Here is a 19931-nt window from a genome sequence, read left to right on the forward strand (position 1 = left end):
AATATTATACATTTTATTATATTGTTTAAAAATACATGAGGTTAATAGAGCCACTCTCATTTCAAACTAAAATTGTAATGGTAGTAATATTGAAAATACGCATATGGCACTTAAAGCACAGGTTATTAGTGCCATCTGTCCTACTTTATATTTTTTAAACATACTATTTTTATTTTTGCTTTTTTTGCAGAGCATTTTTTTATATATATCAGTAATGGCCAATCAACATAATCATTGCATTTTTGCTATTCTTCTCAATAAAACTAACTGTTTCTACTCAATTCATTTCAATTAAGTAAAAATAAATAATGAAAAGACATAACTTCCTTATTGTCTTAGTAGAATTTTTTTTTTTTTTTCATAACTCGTGACATTGAACAGAGTGAGGATTTAAACAAAAAAAAATCTTGAATTTTGAAGGAATAGTAACATGCAACTACTAATTGCGTTGTTTCTTCATGGATTTTATTAAATTTCTTGTGATTCGTGTAAGAACCAGAAATGTTTTGAGAGAATTCCTCGCACATTGTTAAAGAGCATTAAAAATCTATAGATTCATTAGTAAAATACATTTCTTGAACTTTATAACTATATAAAAAAGTAAATTCACAAGATCAAAATTAAAACTGCCACTCTAAAAGAAAAACGCAAAATTTCTCATCCACAGAAAAAATTAATAGAACTTATTCAACTCAACACCTGGTGCATTCTAATTTTCTTTTCCATGATGGTATTGTTCATTTTTTAGTAAAAGTTTGAACTAATGCTCAAATCGTCATATGGTCATGATAATATCACAGGACGATCTATTTTCATATACTTTATTTAACGGGGGGATGCCCTTTTTAAAAAATTTTATGCTAAGAAATTGCTTACATATTGAAATACATACTTTGAAATTGAGATGCTTTCAGTTTTCAATGGCTACACCAGAGATACGATAAATAAACGCAGCCTGATAAGATTAGGCAGGATATAAATTTGACTAAATTATCATGATTATATCTGAATATACCTGATACTTTGAAAAACGCTTTCAAAGAACATTAAAAACTGACATGTTTTTAGATGCATTACATGATCAAAAATATATGGACACATTCAGATTTGTACATTTTACCAAATATCTCTTTTAAAGAAGGACGTATTGTCTTTCGATTTAGATCATGAGCAAAAATATGCTTTCACTCGCATTTTACTGTGAAGATTCTATCACGAGGACATTTAGGGGACCGATCAAAACTCGATGGGGAAAAGGGGACTTACTCAATTTTACAGAAAGTAGATAAATATTTTTAAGCAATGATTTTATTTTTTAAGATAAAAACCAGCCTACATGTATTTTTGTAAAAATGACACACTATTCGGGATGCAGTAAAAGTTTTATTTAAAAAATTCTAAAAATATCACACTGGTTTTTAGTATATAAATTGCAGCGTTTTCAACCAAATTATAAAAACTTACAAAATTCAAGACAAAATATCATTAAATCAATGTATTAAAATCTAAAGTGAATTTTGCAAATACTTGAAGAAATTTGAGCATTTTTAATAAATAAATTTTAACTTAATAACAATTTAAATCAACTATTTAAAAATAAAAACGTTACTTTCATGACAAATAGAAATATCTATTTTTATTTGTTAGTATAAGCTTATATAAACATTTATTATTTAACTATCTGTCTTTACTGACCAGTGATTTAATGGGAGTATTGGTTATACTTAATTTTAATTTTCTTCTGCACAACTTGAAGCTCATTTTAGTTCAACAAAAAATTTTTCAAGTATCAATTTGTGTATATATTAATGCCGCATTATTTATTAACCGTACATCTTTGGTTTAGTTTGTAAAAGAACCTTCTTAATAAGTCAAATCCCAGGACATCATAATGATGAAAATCATAAAATACATCATTCTTATTATTCCATTATTATTCTTATATTAATACATTATTATTATTTATTTCCTAATTTCATGCTATCTTTCGTCGTTCTGTAATTTCATTTTCGTATTCGTCTTGTGAATTGCACAGATAATAAACAAAATATATCATTCTCAGCTTTTATCACTAGAAGAAAAAAAGAAAATCGCACAATTAAATATCTTACAAAACAAGGGCAAAACTTTACACCTGTTGGTGTTCCGTCAGAACCATGTATTTAAATTATGCAAAATATATATATATAATTTTCAAAAAATGTAATTATTTAGAAAAAAATTTACACAATATTTAAACATCATAAAATAATTGTATCATAAAATAAGTATTGTTTTGTATTTTAAAATGATTTTAAAATTATTTCGTGCTTAAATTATTCGTAAATTATTGCGTAAAATTCTTGGATTCTTGTTCCCTTCTTTTTATTGTCAACTAATTGAATTTTTAAAATTATATTGATTGGCTGGAGGGTTTTGGTTTCATTTTTGACTCAAAGTTCATTACGCTAACCATATTACATCGGATAAAACTGTAAAACTAGAATCAAAATAAAAGTATAACTTGACAAATAATTAAAATTCGGTATAAAAATTTTCAGTCAATTCTGGGCAATGTTTGAATAAAAAAATAAAATCCAAAAGAATAAACATGTGGAGTTTTTCCAGTAAGGTATGTAATGGAATTGAAGCTAGCAGTGCCAAGAAATAAGCATGCATTTCTGCGTGATTCTGAGGTTTGAAATTTCAGAAATAATATTTGAGCATTCTGATAGTATAATTGAGAAAAAGTAAGAATTTAAATTTCTAAGGTGAAATCAGAACAGGTAAATTCAGAAATTTCATTTCATTAACTCTATAACCTTTAGAAAATATATTAGAAATTTATTTAAAAAATCAAATCCTTAAAATATTGTAGATTTTTCTGAACGAGGTGACTGACTACTTATTTATTTAAAACTCGAAATGTATATATATATATATATTGGTATTGAAGCATATTGTAATGTCTAAAAAGCGGACCACTGCAACAAAAGTAACCGCAGAGTTCAATACCCATATCCAGTGTCAAAGTGTCATGATTACAGTTAGAAGGCACCTTCATAAATAGAGCATTTATGTCTGAGCAGCAATTACCAAACCACTTGTCACAGATGTTAATGTTAAATGCCGTGTACAGTGGTGTCACACTCACAAAACCTGGTCGATTGATAAGTGGAAGAAAGTAATATGGTCTGATGAATCGTGTTTCATACTTTTCCCTACAACAGGACTGGTGCACGTTTGGAGAACACCTTCACAATCGTATGATCGTGATTATCTCCTTCCAACTGTCAAGGATCTGTCATAATATGGGCAGCCATGTCGTGGTTTTCTGCTGGACCAATCGTAACCCTGAAAGAAAGGATCATTGTGGAAAAGTATAGATAAAGTTTAGCTGATCAGGTCCATTCTATGATGTAAACTTTTCTTCTTACAAGAGATGGAATTTTTCAGGATGATAATGCACCTATCCATGCAGCGAGATTTGTCCAGTCATGGTTTGATGAACACGAGGATGAAGTTAAACATCTTCCATGACCCGCACACAATATAAGTGAACCGTTATGGACTATTTTAGAACGTTCAATACTGAATCGATATCATCCGCCGGTATCATTCCCAGAACTTTCACAATATCTTCAGGAAGAATGGTACAATATTCCTCTAAACACTATTCAACACTTGTATGGATTGATTCCTAGGCGAATCCAAGCTGTATTACATGCCAAAGATAGTCATATACCATACTAATAAAGGATTCTTTATAAATCTAAGGTGTTAACATTATTTTGATATATATATATATATATATATATATATATATTCAGATTGGATTATGGAAAATTTGAAAACTCAGATGATTAGTTATGGATCATTGTGTTAAAACCTTATTTTCTTAACGGATATAACTTTGCAAGATTTAATTTCGTCTACTTTATTTTAAAAAAATAAAATGTCATTAAAAATCAAAATAAATCATTAAATATTAATTAAACTGAATATTTGAAATGAATTTTAATGTAACAAAAACCAGCGAGAATGGTCTCCCCAAAACTTTGTCACATAATCTCCATCCCTTCACATAAAATTGTGGACAATGGGTAAGGAAAAAAATAATTTACATGACATTGGCGAATAATAGTTCAAAAATATTTATCTTTGGCTTGACTTTAGCATTTTTAATTAATGTGATTGTGCAATCCTTGGTGATTTTTTGGCGATTAAGCTTTGGCATTTAGCAATAGGTAGCCAATAGTCGATCTCTCTGCTTCCAACCGACTGAAACGAAAATTTGATTTCAGAATTACAATTATAGTCACAAAATCACCTACCAAATTTCATGCATTTTGTCTTACATTAAATCACAGCATTTTTGAGTTATCATGCTTAAATGCTTGTTTAAAACTGCAGATCAACAGGAAGTCAACCCTTTGACAGATTGGATTCCAAATTTTATAGGTATCTACACTTTATGCGTTAAATCTGTGTGATAAATTTTATCCATTTAGCTCTATTTGTTTTGTAGTCATCAGGTTAACTTATATTCGGATACTTCCTTCAAATGAATATCGCCCAAAATTTAATAGAAGCCATTAGATTTGTTGTAAAGACTATAAATCAGATTTCACCAGTCTAATTCAAAGCGTTTTTTTTTTATTATCTTTGTCGTGGAAAGCAGACATAATGCCAAAAATGTGGAGTCGTCAGGAGTCGACCTGAACCCGAGGTCTAGGCCTCAAGAGGTCTACGGAGGTTCATCAAAAATCTTGAGTTCGAATTTTTGGCGATTACAATATTTTCTCTATACTTCGTTTATGAAGAAAAAAATTCCTCTTCTAATTTTGAGAGTTTTTAAAGATTTTTCAAATTGCAAAAGCGTTTATTAAATATGAGGCGGAAAAAAGTAACTGGGGGAAAATAATATTCCTTTATTCTTATAATTCTGCAATTTAGTTCTAGTGTTTTTGATAAACGAGTCTTTGCCCGCATTATCTTAAAAGAGTCACTTTGAGAAATTGCAGTTGTAGATATGGTAATGCTTATGATGACATTCCACACTATATTTTCTTATTAAACCTCAACTACATATTTCCCAAATTCTATTAAACAATAAATTGACTTTAGAAGCTCAAAATATTTTGGATTTCCTATATCATAATGAAAACAGAATTTTCGAAATTGAACAATAATTTATCCTGGTTTGTCAAGCACTGTTAAAAGTGGACAGTATCTAGTGAGTACAAGAAAAAAAATGCAAAAAGAACTCTATCTGGTCTTTCATTTCCGATTCATGAACTCTACCTTAAACTGGGCCATTGTATGTATTTATTTTTTTGTTTGTTTATTTTTTCATTCTACTTATTTTTTCATTTGTTTATTTATATTTTTCACTTTGCTTTTTTTTATTTTTTATTTTTCATTTTTTTTTCTGTTTTCTAAATTTAAATAGCCTATCTTCGATAAATTTTATAATTTACAAAATATATTTCAATGATGCTGTTGGAATATTATGTAGACTCTTCTGCTTGGGCTATTTAGACCTCTCCACTTTTTTTTTCTTTGGCTGTTTTTAGCTTCTAGTACACAAGATTATGAAAAAAAAATTGAATAGCTAGTCCTTTGATAGCTATTTAATTTCTATTTTTCTAAATTTTATTATGAGCTTTTACTGATGTAACCCCACTTTTGGCACACACCTAATCATCACCAGATTACATACTTTATATTTAGAAAATAAATATGTTAGCAAGATTTTGATGGAAATAATCAATGCATTTTGTGCTGAAAGAAAAATATATCTTTCTAAAGAAATGAAGATTTAATCACCCAAATGCCTTATCTTATATGTATTTGAATAATTTAACTAAGATAAATTAGTAGCTGTTAAACGGAAAAAGTTTGCGATATGTGAAATTTCTGTAAAAAAATAAGTTAAATTAATGGCACATTTTGAAGCTAGATAACTGCAATTTTAGATAAATGCCATAATTTAGAACTGTTAGCATATTATGAGATACGATTCGAGCATCAATTTTATTCTCAGGATGATGACTCACAACAGGTTTAAAGGGTACAACGCAACATAGTCAACATCTTGGCTTTTGTACTAGTTAAAACCAAACTAAAGGGTACAACTCTCATATTATATACAGCATATAGATAGAATGAGATCTTTAACTGCGTCCTCAATCTTGAAATTGAACTTTTGACATCAGGTTGGAAAAAAACACTTTTTAGAAAAAGACGTAGCTTATAAAAATGCCTTATATTATTATTAGAATGTCTTCAAATATATTGCCCGAAATTCAAAACATTGAAGAATTTTGTGGGGATGCGAATTTTGGTGTCTCTCAGAACCACAGTATTATTCGGTAAATTAAATATTCCATAGTGCATTTCTCAGACATATACGAATATTAATGCAATTATGTTTGAGGGACTTTAATTTTCATTTAATTGATTTGATCCTATCTTAACATTTTTCAACAAAAAAAAAATTATATCCCTTTGGAATTAATAACAAACTGGTGACGCCAACATATGATCGCTGTTAGGGGAGAGACTCCAAAATCATTCACTATTAAATTTATTTACTTTGTTCTATTAAGGTTCTGTTTTAAGCTATGGTTCAGAAATGTTACAAAAAAAAAGTCAATTTCTGATATTACACTGCAGTGACATTTAATGCAAACATCTTTCTGTGGATCTATAATAAATTATATGAGCAACTTTTATTTATCAACAGATTATTAATCCTCGCATGAATTAGAAAAATTATTTCATTTCGCTTGAAAATTTTGGCAATAACACAGCCTTGAAATATTTCACATCTATTTATCTGCATATAAATTTGCGATTCCTTTCGAATGCATGTAGTAATAGAATATTAGTGTACTAACAAAGGCTTCTTGTGTCTTATCAAAAGGGGGGGGGGGATTCAGTAGCAGTAAAGCTTGTAGGGATGACGAATATTTTACGAGTGGTTATTACGTAACCAATACCATAAAGCCACAAACACCAGTGATCAATACTTTTCAAAGATGGGTGTGATTCAAATCCTTGATACGATCTTACTGGTGATATTTTGATTACAGGTCTTCGATCACGATGGAAAGTAACAATCAATACGATCTGTCCAATGGAAGCTCTCGAACAAAACAGAAAAGGAGAAATGTATGAATGGGTTGAAAAATGAACGGACCGGATATTCTTGGAATTATCGTATCATTGAATTGCATATCATTGAAATTTATAGGAGCGGTGACTTTACTGGAAAGTGTGAAATCGCCGCTCCACTTCATGAGAGTCAACTTGACTTTCCGATATTCGCATTTGATGATGCCTTATTCCATACAAATCATTTTTAATTACTTTTGACATGACTTTGCATATATTCTGTTTACTACTGGCGTCCTCTATTGGCAGAATATAGAATTAAAGCAAACATTTTAAAGAAATGACATATATATTTAATTCAAATTTTTCATGAAAATGGTTTACTCTAATAAAGAAATTAAATAAATAGTTTTGAAAAAAATTAAATTTAAGAAGTAAGCTGAAATAGATAAATTAATTCAATCACACGTTACTTAAATTAGTAAATTAAGTATTAATTACAATTAATAAATTTTATATTTAGTACTAAGTAATAATTTTTAATTAATAATGTGATTGAAATGGCAGGTATTTGGAACAAATGTTTAAAAATAATAATAGCAAAATTATTTGTTATTCAAAAAATCGTGGATTATGCCTATCTAGCAGCTTGGCCAAGAAATAAATATTATTGCCGTTTAAGCAGTTAATCAACTACTCAACATACTACGATTTGTTTGGCTTCCATTTGCCCCCACCCCACCCCCCTCTCTTATTTAGTATTCTGTAACTATGGCAACTGCAAGTGAAACAAAACCTACGGGTTTATTTAATTATTGCTTACCTTTGCAATTACATTATTTTCAATTGCTGTATTGTAAGCAATATCTCTGTAATGGTACACTTATTTCATCTATTCGTTTCTTTATTGTATGATTTTTTTTCTTTCCTCTTGAAAGAATATTATCCTTCAGACCTTAATTTTGTGTGTGTGTATATACAAACATAATTTTTTTTACTTAAAAAAATTTCTTGACATGAATTTATTTTGAAATGTAAACATTTTTGTATGATTATTTTTCTTTTCTATTGCCACATTTAAAATTATAACCCTCTATAAGTCTTAATTAATGTAGAAATTAAAAATGTACTGACTTTTTAATTGAACTGAGTTGGATTTTCTGACTATTTTTTAATATACATCTTCTTTTATTATTTTTGTTTGTTGGTTGGTTCTGACTAAATTGGAGGACTTCATTTTGGTTTCTGAAATAAATTGCATTCTTTATTCTTGCATTTATAAGACCATAGATTTTAATAAAAAGAACATAATTTATTAAAATTTTGTGTTAAATAAAATTCTAAAACATTTCCTTTCTAATTATCTTTTTTTTTTTTTTTTTTTTTACAGATTTCTTGCATGGATGGCATAGAGGCTTTCATCTTTGGCATTCTAAATTTTTTATTTTAAACATTTTACAGAATAAAACAATAATGCCACTAACTTCACAAAATGATATATTTTTTATATCAGTCTTTAGCTGCTTGCTTTTATCTGGCATTAACTACTGCAACAGAGCCCCAATATTTAAAAGTAGAATTGCCTGGTTCTTGCATAACACAACCATGTGTTCATGGAGTTTGTATAGATACAGCATCAGGTGGACACCAATGTTTTTGTCAAAATGGCTACACAGGCTTAAATTGCCAAACTAATTATGATGATTGTAGAAGTGAGCCTTGTTTAAATGGAGGATCTTGTATTGATGGTATTGACTCCTTTACCTGTGTTTGTGATCAGGGTTATACAGGTATGTTTCTTTTTAAATAATTATGTACTCAATTTCAAATTAAAATTATTTTAAACTTACCTTCTTTTCCTTGTAAGTTACACCAGTTTTATTGCATGAGTTAACTTTAATCATAAGATTGTAGGAAAGTGCCCTGAGAAAAACTTTGACACTCTGGGTGATTTAAATATTTTATATTTTTTCAAATTCTTTTATTGACTTTTAATTTATTTAACAAATTAATAGCAATAATTGTTCTCATCCAAAATATTATTGCTCTTGTAAATTTATTAAAGATGAAAGAAAAAATAAAAGAAATTCTTAAATTTTCTAAAAAATTTCTAAGAATTTTGAAAGAAATGATGATTTTTTAAAAAAATGTGTATCATTTTCAAATCATGATATATTTATAGACTGGTAAATTCTAATTTGGCAGCAACATAGGATTGCTAGACCAAAGGATGGGGGGGGGGGCACAAATAGGTTGATTAAATATAATCATAAGTCTAGTAACCGAATAAATAAATTTACAAAAAAATACATGCAACTTAAAATATTAATGCAATATGAATACATTATATTATTTAATTATGTTCACTTAGAGTGCTTATATGCACTAAATATCTTCTTAATTAAAATTATGTTCAAATATGAATGCTGTATATTCATGAATGCCAATAAACACAAATAAAAAATACAGATTTTCTCGAAATAAAAATATTAACTTAAATTAGGCTATTAATATATTATTTTAAAAAATGTATTGAATTGTAAAACTAAACTGATAAGTTTATTGAAAAAGGTGCTCACTACTTAGGACTGCCACCTTATCTGTGGTATTACCATGTTACTAAATGGCATATTTTCTTTCCTAGGCAATTTATATTTTATGAAAAAAAAAAAATGTATGAGACAAACTATCATGATCAATATCATTACAGGTTTTAGTTTTAATTAAATAAGTTTTGGGTTCATTTTTGTTTTGCACTATAATTTTACTTTACATATTTATGAGAAGTGAATAATTTTATTGAATATGTTTATTCAAGAATCTTAATGTTTAAAACATAAATATTGCTGAATAAAAGAGATAATAAGGCAGTGCAATATAATTTTTTTATTAAGTTATCAGAATTTCTAATTTATCTTGAATACAATAAATTTATTGGTACTTGTGCATTAAATGTATGCCAACAATTAATTGCAGAAATAAATGTTAAAAGATTCTTTAATAATTAATATTGACTATGGCATGTGGTTAGTACTAAAGTTTGCCAGTGGTATGTGATTAGTATAAAAGTACCAATTTATCTAAATATTCATAATGTTACAAGTTTTGTTATAAAATCTTCTGTGGATAAATTTTCTGTAATCTGAACTCGTTCTTGCTAATATTTTTTTTTAATCTTTATTTACTTTGCATGTGAAATAACAATAAATTTAGTTAGAAATTAATATGAAGCATGATTTCCTTTTTAGGCGCAACCTGTGAAACTGATATCAATGAATGTTTATCTGATCCTTGCCTAAATAATGGTCTTTGTGAAGATTTAATCAATTCCTATATATGTCACTGCCCTTTAGGGTTTACAGGTATAAACCCTTCTTTGACAGTCTTTTAACAATAATTATAACTTTTTCCATATATTTTTTGCATGTTAGAATATTTTTATTTAATTTTTTTAATGAATTGTGAATTTAATTCATATCTAGAGGGAAATACCAATTATTCTAATCAACGTTGAACCAATTTATATATACAGAAATTGAAATGATTGTATAAAAAAAAAAGAAATTAAGTTAAAAGAAGTTCAGTAAATGTAAAATGTAGAAAATTAAGATTTACAGGGGAAAAATAAACATGAATTAAATTGGATATAAAGGTTTATTACTACTCCAATGTTATGAATTCAAGTGAATTTTTGTTCAACTTTCTCATTATACAGTCTTTAATTTAATTTTTTTTTTTTTTTTTTTTTTTTTTGTTTTATGAGTAATGAAATATAGTTATATATATTTAATATAAATCATTTTCTTTAATAAGATAAGAGCAGAATTTGAGATTTACATTAAGAGAGTTTTAATTATTGATAAAAAAATGTCTATTATTTTTGCTGAAAATCATATTTTTCTTGTTGCTATATTATACTGTAAATATAAACTGGCCAGGCAAGAATTTTAAAATATTATTTCCTCATATTTATTTTAAATGATATCTTTATAATTATAAGACATCATTTAGTAAAGTATTATTAGTATTTAGTAAGACATGATTAGTAGTTAAAAGAAATTCTAACAAGATAGTTTAATTTGCCTCCCCCCCCCCTTCCCCCATTTAATTTCGGTCACAGTTTTTAAGTAAAACTAAAAATCACTACCTGAAAAAATTATTGTGCATTATGATTTTATCCATTTTTTTTTAATTATTGTTTCTTTGATGTTTGTGTTTTGTATTTGTAAAAATTAAGAAATTGAGATTATTGTAAATTTATATTGCATTTAAAACTTTTAAAACTTTTGTAAAATTTTTGAAATATTATGAATAAATAACATGAAAATCAGTCATAATAGCAAATGTGTCATTTATAAGCAAAGGCTTATTCTTTATTAAATTTTTTATAATGAAAAGCTTGAATTGAACTGATTTTTGCTTTAAATTTTTAATTAATATTCAAGTAGGCTAAATATTTTGTAATGATCTAGTCTAGTTAAAATCTGGAAAAATTATAAATGAATCCTGATTTTAAAAGAAACACAATGGGTTTTATTATTATTATTATCATCAACATTATTATTACTATTATTTGGCTACCAAGAAAGCACCCTGAAATAATGATTTGAATTATATTCTGCAGTTATGTATTATATATTAGTTATGTAGTTATATATCATGTATGTTTATAAGTAAATGTACATTTTGAATATTTCATATTTTCATTACACACATATTCAAAATCCTAAAAATACAAAATAAATTTGATATGATATTGATGACATGTTCATATAAAAATTAGCATAAATGCATTTTCTTTTTTTATAGGTATTAACTGTGAATACTATTATAATATTTGTGCCATTGAAAGTGATTTGTGCAAAAATGGTGGCTCCTGTATTTTAGGTCCCAGCAATACAAGTAGTTGCAGGTAAAGCATTTTCATATTACTCTTATTTTATTTAGAATATATAAATAGATCTTTTATGTCGGAATACAGAAAACCATTAAAGTTACATCATATTGCCATACTATGAAATTTATTATTTATCTGATGATAGATACCTTAATTTCTGAAAATTAATTATTAATTTTAAATTTGATTTTGAAATTTAAATTTTTTTTTCCCTTGTGTGATTAATTATTGTATCTTTATTTAATTTTTATTTTTATTTAATTCTTCTTCCAGACTCCCACATAATTTAGTTTTAAAAAAAGGATTTTTTTAAGCAAAATAGACTATATTTTAGAAAATTCTTTTTCTTCCCTTTTTAATACGATGACATTTATTGTGGCTTATCTTTGATAATTATAAACAAATTATTTTATAACAATATATCAATTTTTTTCAATTTTTTTTTCGGTATATTGATGGGTTTTAAAGAAACACCTTTTATTTAATATGGTCTTCTCTTGACTTTTCATGTTATCTCTTTCTCTTATTAGAATATTTGAAAAATAGTATATTTCTTAGAAAAGTGAAAACTTCATGATTGTTGCTCAGAATGTTTTTAAATTTAATTAGGTAGCAGTTGAATGTTTAAGTCTCTAATATCTCTTTATATAAATTAAAATCTGTCAGATTATTATTTTATGACTATGTATTACTTTTATATTTAATATTGTTCATCAATATTTACTAAATACTTGATTGCATGTCATAAAGTTAGTATGTGCTTCATCTTGTTCTCATTTACAGTGGTGGCCAAAATTGTGGACACTTTTGAAAATTTTTATGTTTTCTAACTTTCTATGCTTATATAAAATGTAACTTTTCACAAAATGCAAACTCTTATATATCATTTTTAAAAGAATTTAATGCTGATTTCAATACAAAAAGCAAAATTCAAATATTTAAAATACAAAAATAATTGAGAGGCAATAATTTTCGAGATACATTAGATGCTGATGACTGCAATAAGTTATCAGTACTTAGTAGAGTAGCCTTTATTTTTTATTACAGCTTCAGACTGATATCTTATTGAGCTGATGAGAGGTTTAAGCTCTTCCTTTGTTAGTGCATGATGCAAGGAAACAATTATAACCTCAATTAATTCTCTTTTATTTGATGAACGCTTCATATGTATAAGAGTTTTCAAACAGTGTCATCAGTTCTCAATAATTTTGAAATCAGGACTGTTTCCTGGGAATGATAACAATTCAGTGCCCTTTGTACTAAAGCACTCTTTCGATATTTTAGTTGTGTAGCAAGGAGCTGAATCCTTCAAAAAAATAAATGATGCTTTGTTGAGAAAGAGATCACTGATGGAAGGTGTAAGTTTTAGCTCTACAATAGTGTCAATGTATTTTCTTGCATTTAATGTGCCGTCGATAACATGAAGGAGACCAATACCGTCTGCTGGCATGCATGACCAAATCATAACACTAACTGAATTCTTCATAGTTGCCTGAATGCAGTCAGGATGTAGTTATTTGCCTATTCTATGTCTTACCTATTTTCATCATCACTACCGAATAACAATATGTTAGTTTCATCACTTCGAATAACTTGTGATTATGGATCATCTATCCAATTAATGCATTCCTTTGCCCATTGTAATCTTTTTATATTCTGCTTAAATTGAAAGATGGATTTTTTTCTTCAATTCTACCTCTTAGTCCAGCATCTAATAATTTTCACCTGATTGTTCTTGAACTGACATAGATGCCAGCATCATTCAATTGAATACGGATGGCTGCTGATGACATTCTTCTATCTTAGAGACATAGTCTTTTTATTTTTCAGTCATCAACAGATGTGGTGCATCTTTTTCAGCCATTTAATGCTTTGTTTTTTATTAAATTTGTCTCCTGATATCATAAACAAAGCTTTCGAACTTCAGATGTAGTCACTGAATCACCCACTTGTCTTGTAATTTCAGCATAGAAAAGACCACGTTTTTGTAGCACAATAATCTTGATTCATTTTCTAGGTGTCAAAATATATTCTTTTATTTGATGTCATTGCTCCTTGACTAAGTATTAGAAATATTTACAAAAATTCCTACTATATATTAAAAAGTTTAACAAAATTTCTAATTTGCAATTTGATTACATAAAAAACAGTTTTGTTTCTACAGAAAAGACACAATAATGACTTGTTCCAACTTTAAACATGATGTCAGCTTCAGCTAGCAGTTATTAATATTTGATTGGTTCCCACAACAAGAGCAGTGATTTGTCAAAAAAATTAGAAATTACAATCCACTTCATCACTGTGTTTGTTATTCATAAAGTTAATAACAAAGAAGTTAGAATAACTTTCTTTGTTTTGCAAATATTTGAATTTTACTTTTTGAATTGAAATCAGCATCAAATTCTCTTTAAAATGATATGTAAGAGTTTTCATTTTGTAAAATGTAACATTTTCTTTAAGCATACAAAGTTAAAAAAACATAACGATTTTCAAAAGTGTCCACAATTTTTTCCACAACTGTATATTAAAAATCCATTTTTTTTGGGGGGGAAGGGATTATAAAACCTTAGTATACTGATGATTAAATTTGTTAGCAAGTTTTGAAATTATTTACATATGATTTAAATTTCTTTTAAAAATCATGTAATTCTATCATATTTTTAATTATAAGCCATAATCTGTTAAAGAAGTTTACTAGCAATAATTGTTATAAATATTTCTTAAGATTCTTCTTCAAAGTTTATACTATGCAATCTAACATTTGAGATCAGCCATATCCATTGTTGGAAAATTAAATATTTTTATTGGTAAAAAAAAAAAAAAAGTTTGAAATTTTTCTATCATAATTTTTATTGCTTGACTAAATACAATATTAAAATCATAATTTTATTTTAAATAATTTCTTAGTTATTAAATCCTTCTTACATAAGTAGTATATAAAATGTATACCATTGACTGACTCATCATAAATTTGAAAATATTTTTAAACAACAAGTTTTAGTGCATATTAAAGTGATTTTCTTTTAAATTTGTATTATTAATTAAAATTAAACAAACTTTTGATATTTTTCCTCCAAAACTTGAAAGCATATGACACCAAAACGAGTGTCCACATCATCTTCAAATTTAGAAATTTTACTTTTTAATAATGCCAGTTTTATATCCACACAATTTTTCTTTTAATTTTCATAAACCAGCCATAATTTGTAATAATAATTTTGGCTGCTATAATGAAATTCAAACCATTTTTTTATATTTTCATTGGATTTTCGAATTAGATGTTTTTACTAGAAAAGTTATGACTAAAGAAATTGTTTTATTTGGCCGTTAACTCCAAAATGAATTCTCCATTCTCACACAGGCCACATATTTTTGTGATATATTCCCACTGTTCTTACTGTTGTATTTTTAAATATTGCTTTATAAATTTGTATTTTTTTTTTTTTTTGGTTTTTGTAATGTTTAAATTTTATTTTATATTTTAATATCTCTATTTCTTTATTCTTCTATTAATATATCATGAGTTATTTTAAGGTTCTTCTTTTAGCTAAATTTATTATAAAAATTTTATGTCATTTAATAAATTTTGTAATATTTCTTGCATTGCTGTAATAGTTCTTCACACAGGCTTTCAAAATATTATTTTTTAAAGTATAACAATAGGCATTTTCTTATAGATATATATTCTATCTGAGGATCTTAGCTTTATTTTAACTATGCATTATTTATAATTCAAACTTTATTTTCTGTTAATCATTACAGTTATGTAGTGTTGTAATGATTTACAAAATCCTATCATTTTAATTTTTTCATCAAGTGTTTAATCACCTGTTATTGTTTTTTGCACATTGAGTGGACTGCAGGGTTTTATTGAATTTTATAGTTTTTAACTTTGGTCTACTCACAATTAAGATTAGCATTAGAAGCAAGAAAAAAAAATTACATTAGTACTTATTTTATTTCTTTGTGTTATATTGAATGGGATGGAAGCATATCTTGTAATAAGTTGTGTATATCATATTTTAGATTTGAGTCTTTAGTTTGGCCATTTCCAACACTTCTGTTTGATCTTATAATTTCATTTGATGAACTAAAATTCTGTCTTGCATTTTCAATATCAAATTTTATCTTTTATTGTAATTAATTTATTTTTTGCTGTGTTTGTAAATAAAGCTCCTTTGAGATTCTTATTTAATTGTGAAACATATTTGATATGCATATAATTCTATGAACATGTTTCAACTGAGCTAATATGGGCTAAATTTTGCTTTGTATTAAAGTTTATATTTGGGAGAAATCATGAATTTGCAGTTAGACAGATGTGGCAGCACAATTATCAAAACAAGCACAGGGTCCTAAGCCATTACATAATGCTCCGTTAAATTCCAAATTTGCTTAAGAATAATAAATAATTTCTTAAGAATCATTGAATGGAGTCAATATATAAGACTCAATTGATATGATTTCAAGATGTGCATTAAAACACAAAATTTTATCTGGATCATCCATGTGTGCACTCAAACATTGAACCTAGGAATTTGAAATTTAGTTAGTGGTTAGTTATTTGATATTAGATGGTTGATCATAGATAAAATAGTTTAAAACTCATTTTTTAATTGCAAAAATATTCTGTGAAACATATTTTCAAATATTTGAGTTTAACTACCACTATGTTAAACATTAACCTGTTTGTGAGTATTAATTTGTCATAAAAGAGTTGTTGAATTTTAATTATAGAATTCAATTATAATACTTTCTCTCAGGTTCAATATATTGCTTATTTTAAAGCATCCCTTCTGGCAACTTTATCATTCTTCAACTTGATGTAGAGGGGGGGGGGTTACAAAAATAATTAATCAGGAAGTTTTTAAAAATCAATTATTAAGACCTTTTTATTTCTGTTTTAATTGATATAAATGTATTGAATTAATTTTTTTTTCTTTGTCCCATTACATATTTCTGAAGATCTCCAAAAATATTAACATAACTTAATGTTGGTTTTGTTTTTATTATTTATATAACCTATTTCGTAGCTTGCTAAAGTCTCAACAAGAGGAATTAGGTAAACTGTATAATAGATTTTCTAAATAAATTATGCTTTGTTTGTTAGGAAATTCTGATTGAAATAAAAATTTTTAAAGCTTTCAAACTTTTTTTTTTTTTTTTTTTTGTATAGCTGCCTTCCTAACTTCTTTGGTGAAAACTGTGAGCTACCATCTTGTCCTTGTGAAAGAGGTGGAATATGTGTGGGTGAACCAGAATTTAGTTGCCTTTGCCCTTTTGGTAATATATTCATTCAGTTTTTCTCTTTTATGTGTTTTCCCACCTTATTATTTTAACTTATTGCAGAAATACGAGAATGGTTATGCAGTATTCATTCTCAAGTGTATATACATTACCATTACTTTTATTATTCTTTTTTATTCTTATCTTATGAAATAGAATTAATTATAAGCTGGAAGATTTGCTCTTCTAGACAGGCTATTGTTCTGTTAACAATATTTTAGATATCATTGTCACAAATTAAAGTTGAAAGTTTACATTGGCAGATTATGTAAGAAATTTTTTTAAAAAATTATTTATAGTACACTTTAAATTAAATAACATAGTAATGTTAAAAGTTTGGTTTTCTTGCAGTGCGACCTTCTCTGCCTTCATTTTTTTATTTGCTTTCTTTTTCAACTTTCACCAATGAAAGAAAATCATGCACTTTAATATTTGATGAAACACTGAAAACAGTTTGAATTTTAGAACAACAATGTAATCTCTTGTTAAAAATTAAACAAAAAAAGTGAAAGGACAAAATTCAGAAAAAAATTACACTACTATCAAATTAATATAATTAAAAATACAATTTTTTAAAATTTTAAAATGGTGCAAAAATTATTTTTGTGTTGTAATATTTTTAGAAATTATGGTGGGAAAAATCAAAATTTTGCATAACTTTTAATTGATTGAAACTTCAAAAAATTAGCTCTGAGGGGCAAATTCTTCCCCTTCCCAGTAAATATATATGTGCAGAGTTTGATAGTTCTAAGTTAAACCTTCTGGACTGTAAAGCCCCAACATGCACGCATTTATCTTTAGTGGTATGAGAGATCACTTTTTGTTTATTAGAATATATAGTATACTTGTATTTTATTATATTGCAAAATGTTTTTATAAACTTAATATATTATAAATTTAAAATGTTATTCTTCCATTATAAACATTCAAATTTATATATATTGATTTTTTTTAATTGGAAAGTATTTTTAGGAGGGGCATATAATTTTATTTTTTATTTATCATACACAAAATATAAAAACCTTGAGAATTCCTGGCTTATAATGTTTGTAAGGTCCATCTAAGTAAGATTACATTTATAATTTGTCTTATTCATTGTTTATTCATTGTTTTTTTTTTTGTTTTTTTTTTTTTTTTTTTTTTTGTTTTTGTTTTTTTTCATTATCAATATTGCAATAACTTTCAAAATATATAAAATATAAAAATCTTTATGAATTTCTTACTGATTTTTCAAGTAAGCATCATAGATAATTCATTTTAATATTATCTTTGAATCAATATTTTTTTAATATAAGTATATCTAATTTCACTGGTTTCTTTATAATTACAGGATGGACTGGAAAAACATGTGAAACTAAAATTGAGATTTGTGAAAGAAGTATTTGCAATGGAGGTTTGTGCCTCCTGGGGTCATCTAATGATCCTGCACTTTCTAGAAACATTACCTGCTTTTGCATTCCTGATTATCATGGTAAATTCTGTGAACTGCAGTATAATGAATGTGTTCCAGAACCTTCTTGTGAAAATGGTGCAACATGTGTTGATGATGTAGATGGTTATTCTTGCATTTGTCCTGCAGGATATTTAGGTATGTATGCAGAATTTTAAACCCCTGATAACATGTAAAAAAAGATAAAAATCAATATGAAAATATATGTAAACAAAATTTACTTATTATAGGGCCATATAGAAACAATAAGGAATCTGTGCTTAGAAGTGGCTGGCTTACTTTGATCATTTGTTAAAAAATAATTGGTTATTGTTTTTATATTAAAGTACCTTATTTTATTAATGAATGATGTTTCTTTACCAAAATTCTAGGATTGAGAACCACGAATAAATGGGGGGTTACTAATTTTGAATTTAAAAGTTTAAAGTATAAAGAAAATGAAAGGTGAAAGTAATATTTATAATTTATCTACATTTTGAAGAAGAATTCAAAGATATTTTACTGGACTTTCTTCACATTTACTGGGATTAAATATGAAGAAATAAGATAAAGAAAAAAAAAGAATTGATAATTTTATATATTCTTAGTTAGTAAAATTAATTTCTGGGTTTAGATAAAATGTGTTCATAAACTTAAGAGAGTGTTTGAAAATCAGATAAGATATTTTGAATTCGAATAAGATAAGATATTTTTTAAAAATAACAAAGTAGAAAATTTTCAAATTTTACAATTATTTATTTCATAAATAATTGCGAAAAGAGTAAATTTTTATTTCAAAAGGAATTGTGGAATGTTTCATATATACTTGTATTTGAAAAAAAATAATTTTGTCATTTTTGTCAAGGATAAACTTTTTTGTTACTGTTTTGTGATATTGTCATGAGATATTTTTTAAGTAGAGTTTATTTACTAATTGTGTAGGAAGATAAATATTTTTTCTAATATTTACTCTGTTTATAATAATCAAACCAACAAACCATTTATTGCAATATTTACTTCTTAAAGTTGCTAAAATTTTAAAATCTTAAAAATGTATTCATTTGTATTTATGAAGATTCCTCAGAAATGTAAATATCTTTCCAAAGACTGGCATTTGAAAAGGGAGTTTTAAAACTAGTGCATGAAATTTGAATTGAAAATCATTAGTTACCTATGATTATTTATCTATTAATGTTTTATTAATGTGTTAAAAATACATTT

The 19931-nt window shown here is 26.4% G+C and overlaps 1 protein-coding gene across 1 annotated transcript in view; it reads left to right on the top strand.

Moving 5' to 3' along the window:
* The first annotated feature begins 7848 nt into the window (after nt 1-7848).
* Nucleotides 7849-19931, top strand: part of LOC129964247 (protein eyes shut homolog) — a 50292-nt gene continuing 38209 nt past the window's right edge. The window contains exons 1-6 of the mRNA XM_056079022.1: nt 7849-7975; nt 8489-8888; nt 10347-10460; nt 11908-12010; nt 17172-17278; nt 18612-18869. Of these exons, the coding sequence (XP_055934997.1) occupies nt 8591-8888; nt 10347-10460; nt 11908-12010; nt 17172-17278; nt 18612-18869 (880 nt within the window). The 5' untranslated portion in view covers nt 7849-7975; nt 8489-8590. The remainder of the gene's footprint in view (nt 7976-8488; nt 8889-10346; nt 10461-11907; nt 12011-17171; nt 17279-18611; nt 18870-19931) is intronic.

Source organism: Argiope bruennichi, chromosome 1, assembly GCF_947563725.1.
Source record: "Argiope bruennichi chromosome 1, qqArgBrue1.1, whole genome shotgun sequence".
In the NCBI taxonomy this organism is placed as follows: Eukaryota; Metazoa; Arthropoda; class Arachnida; order Araneae; family Araneidae; genus Argiope; species Argiope bruennichi.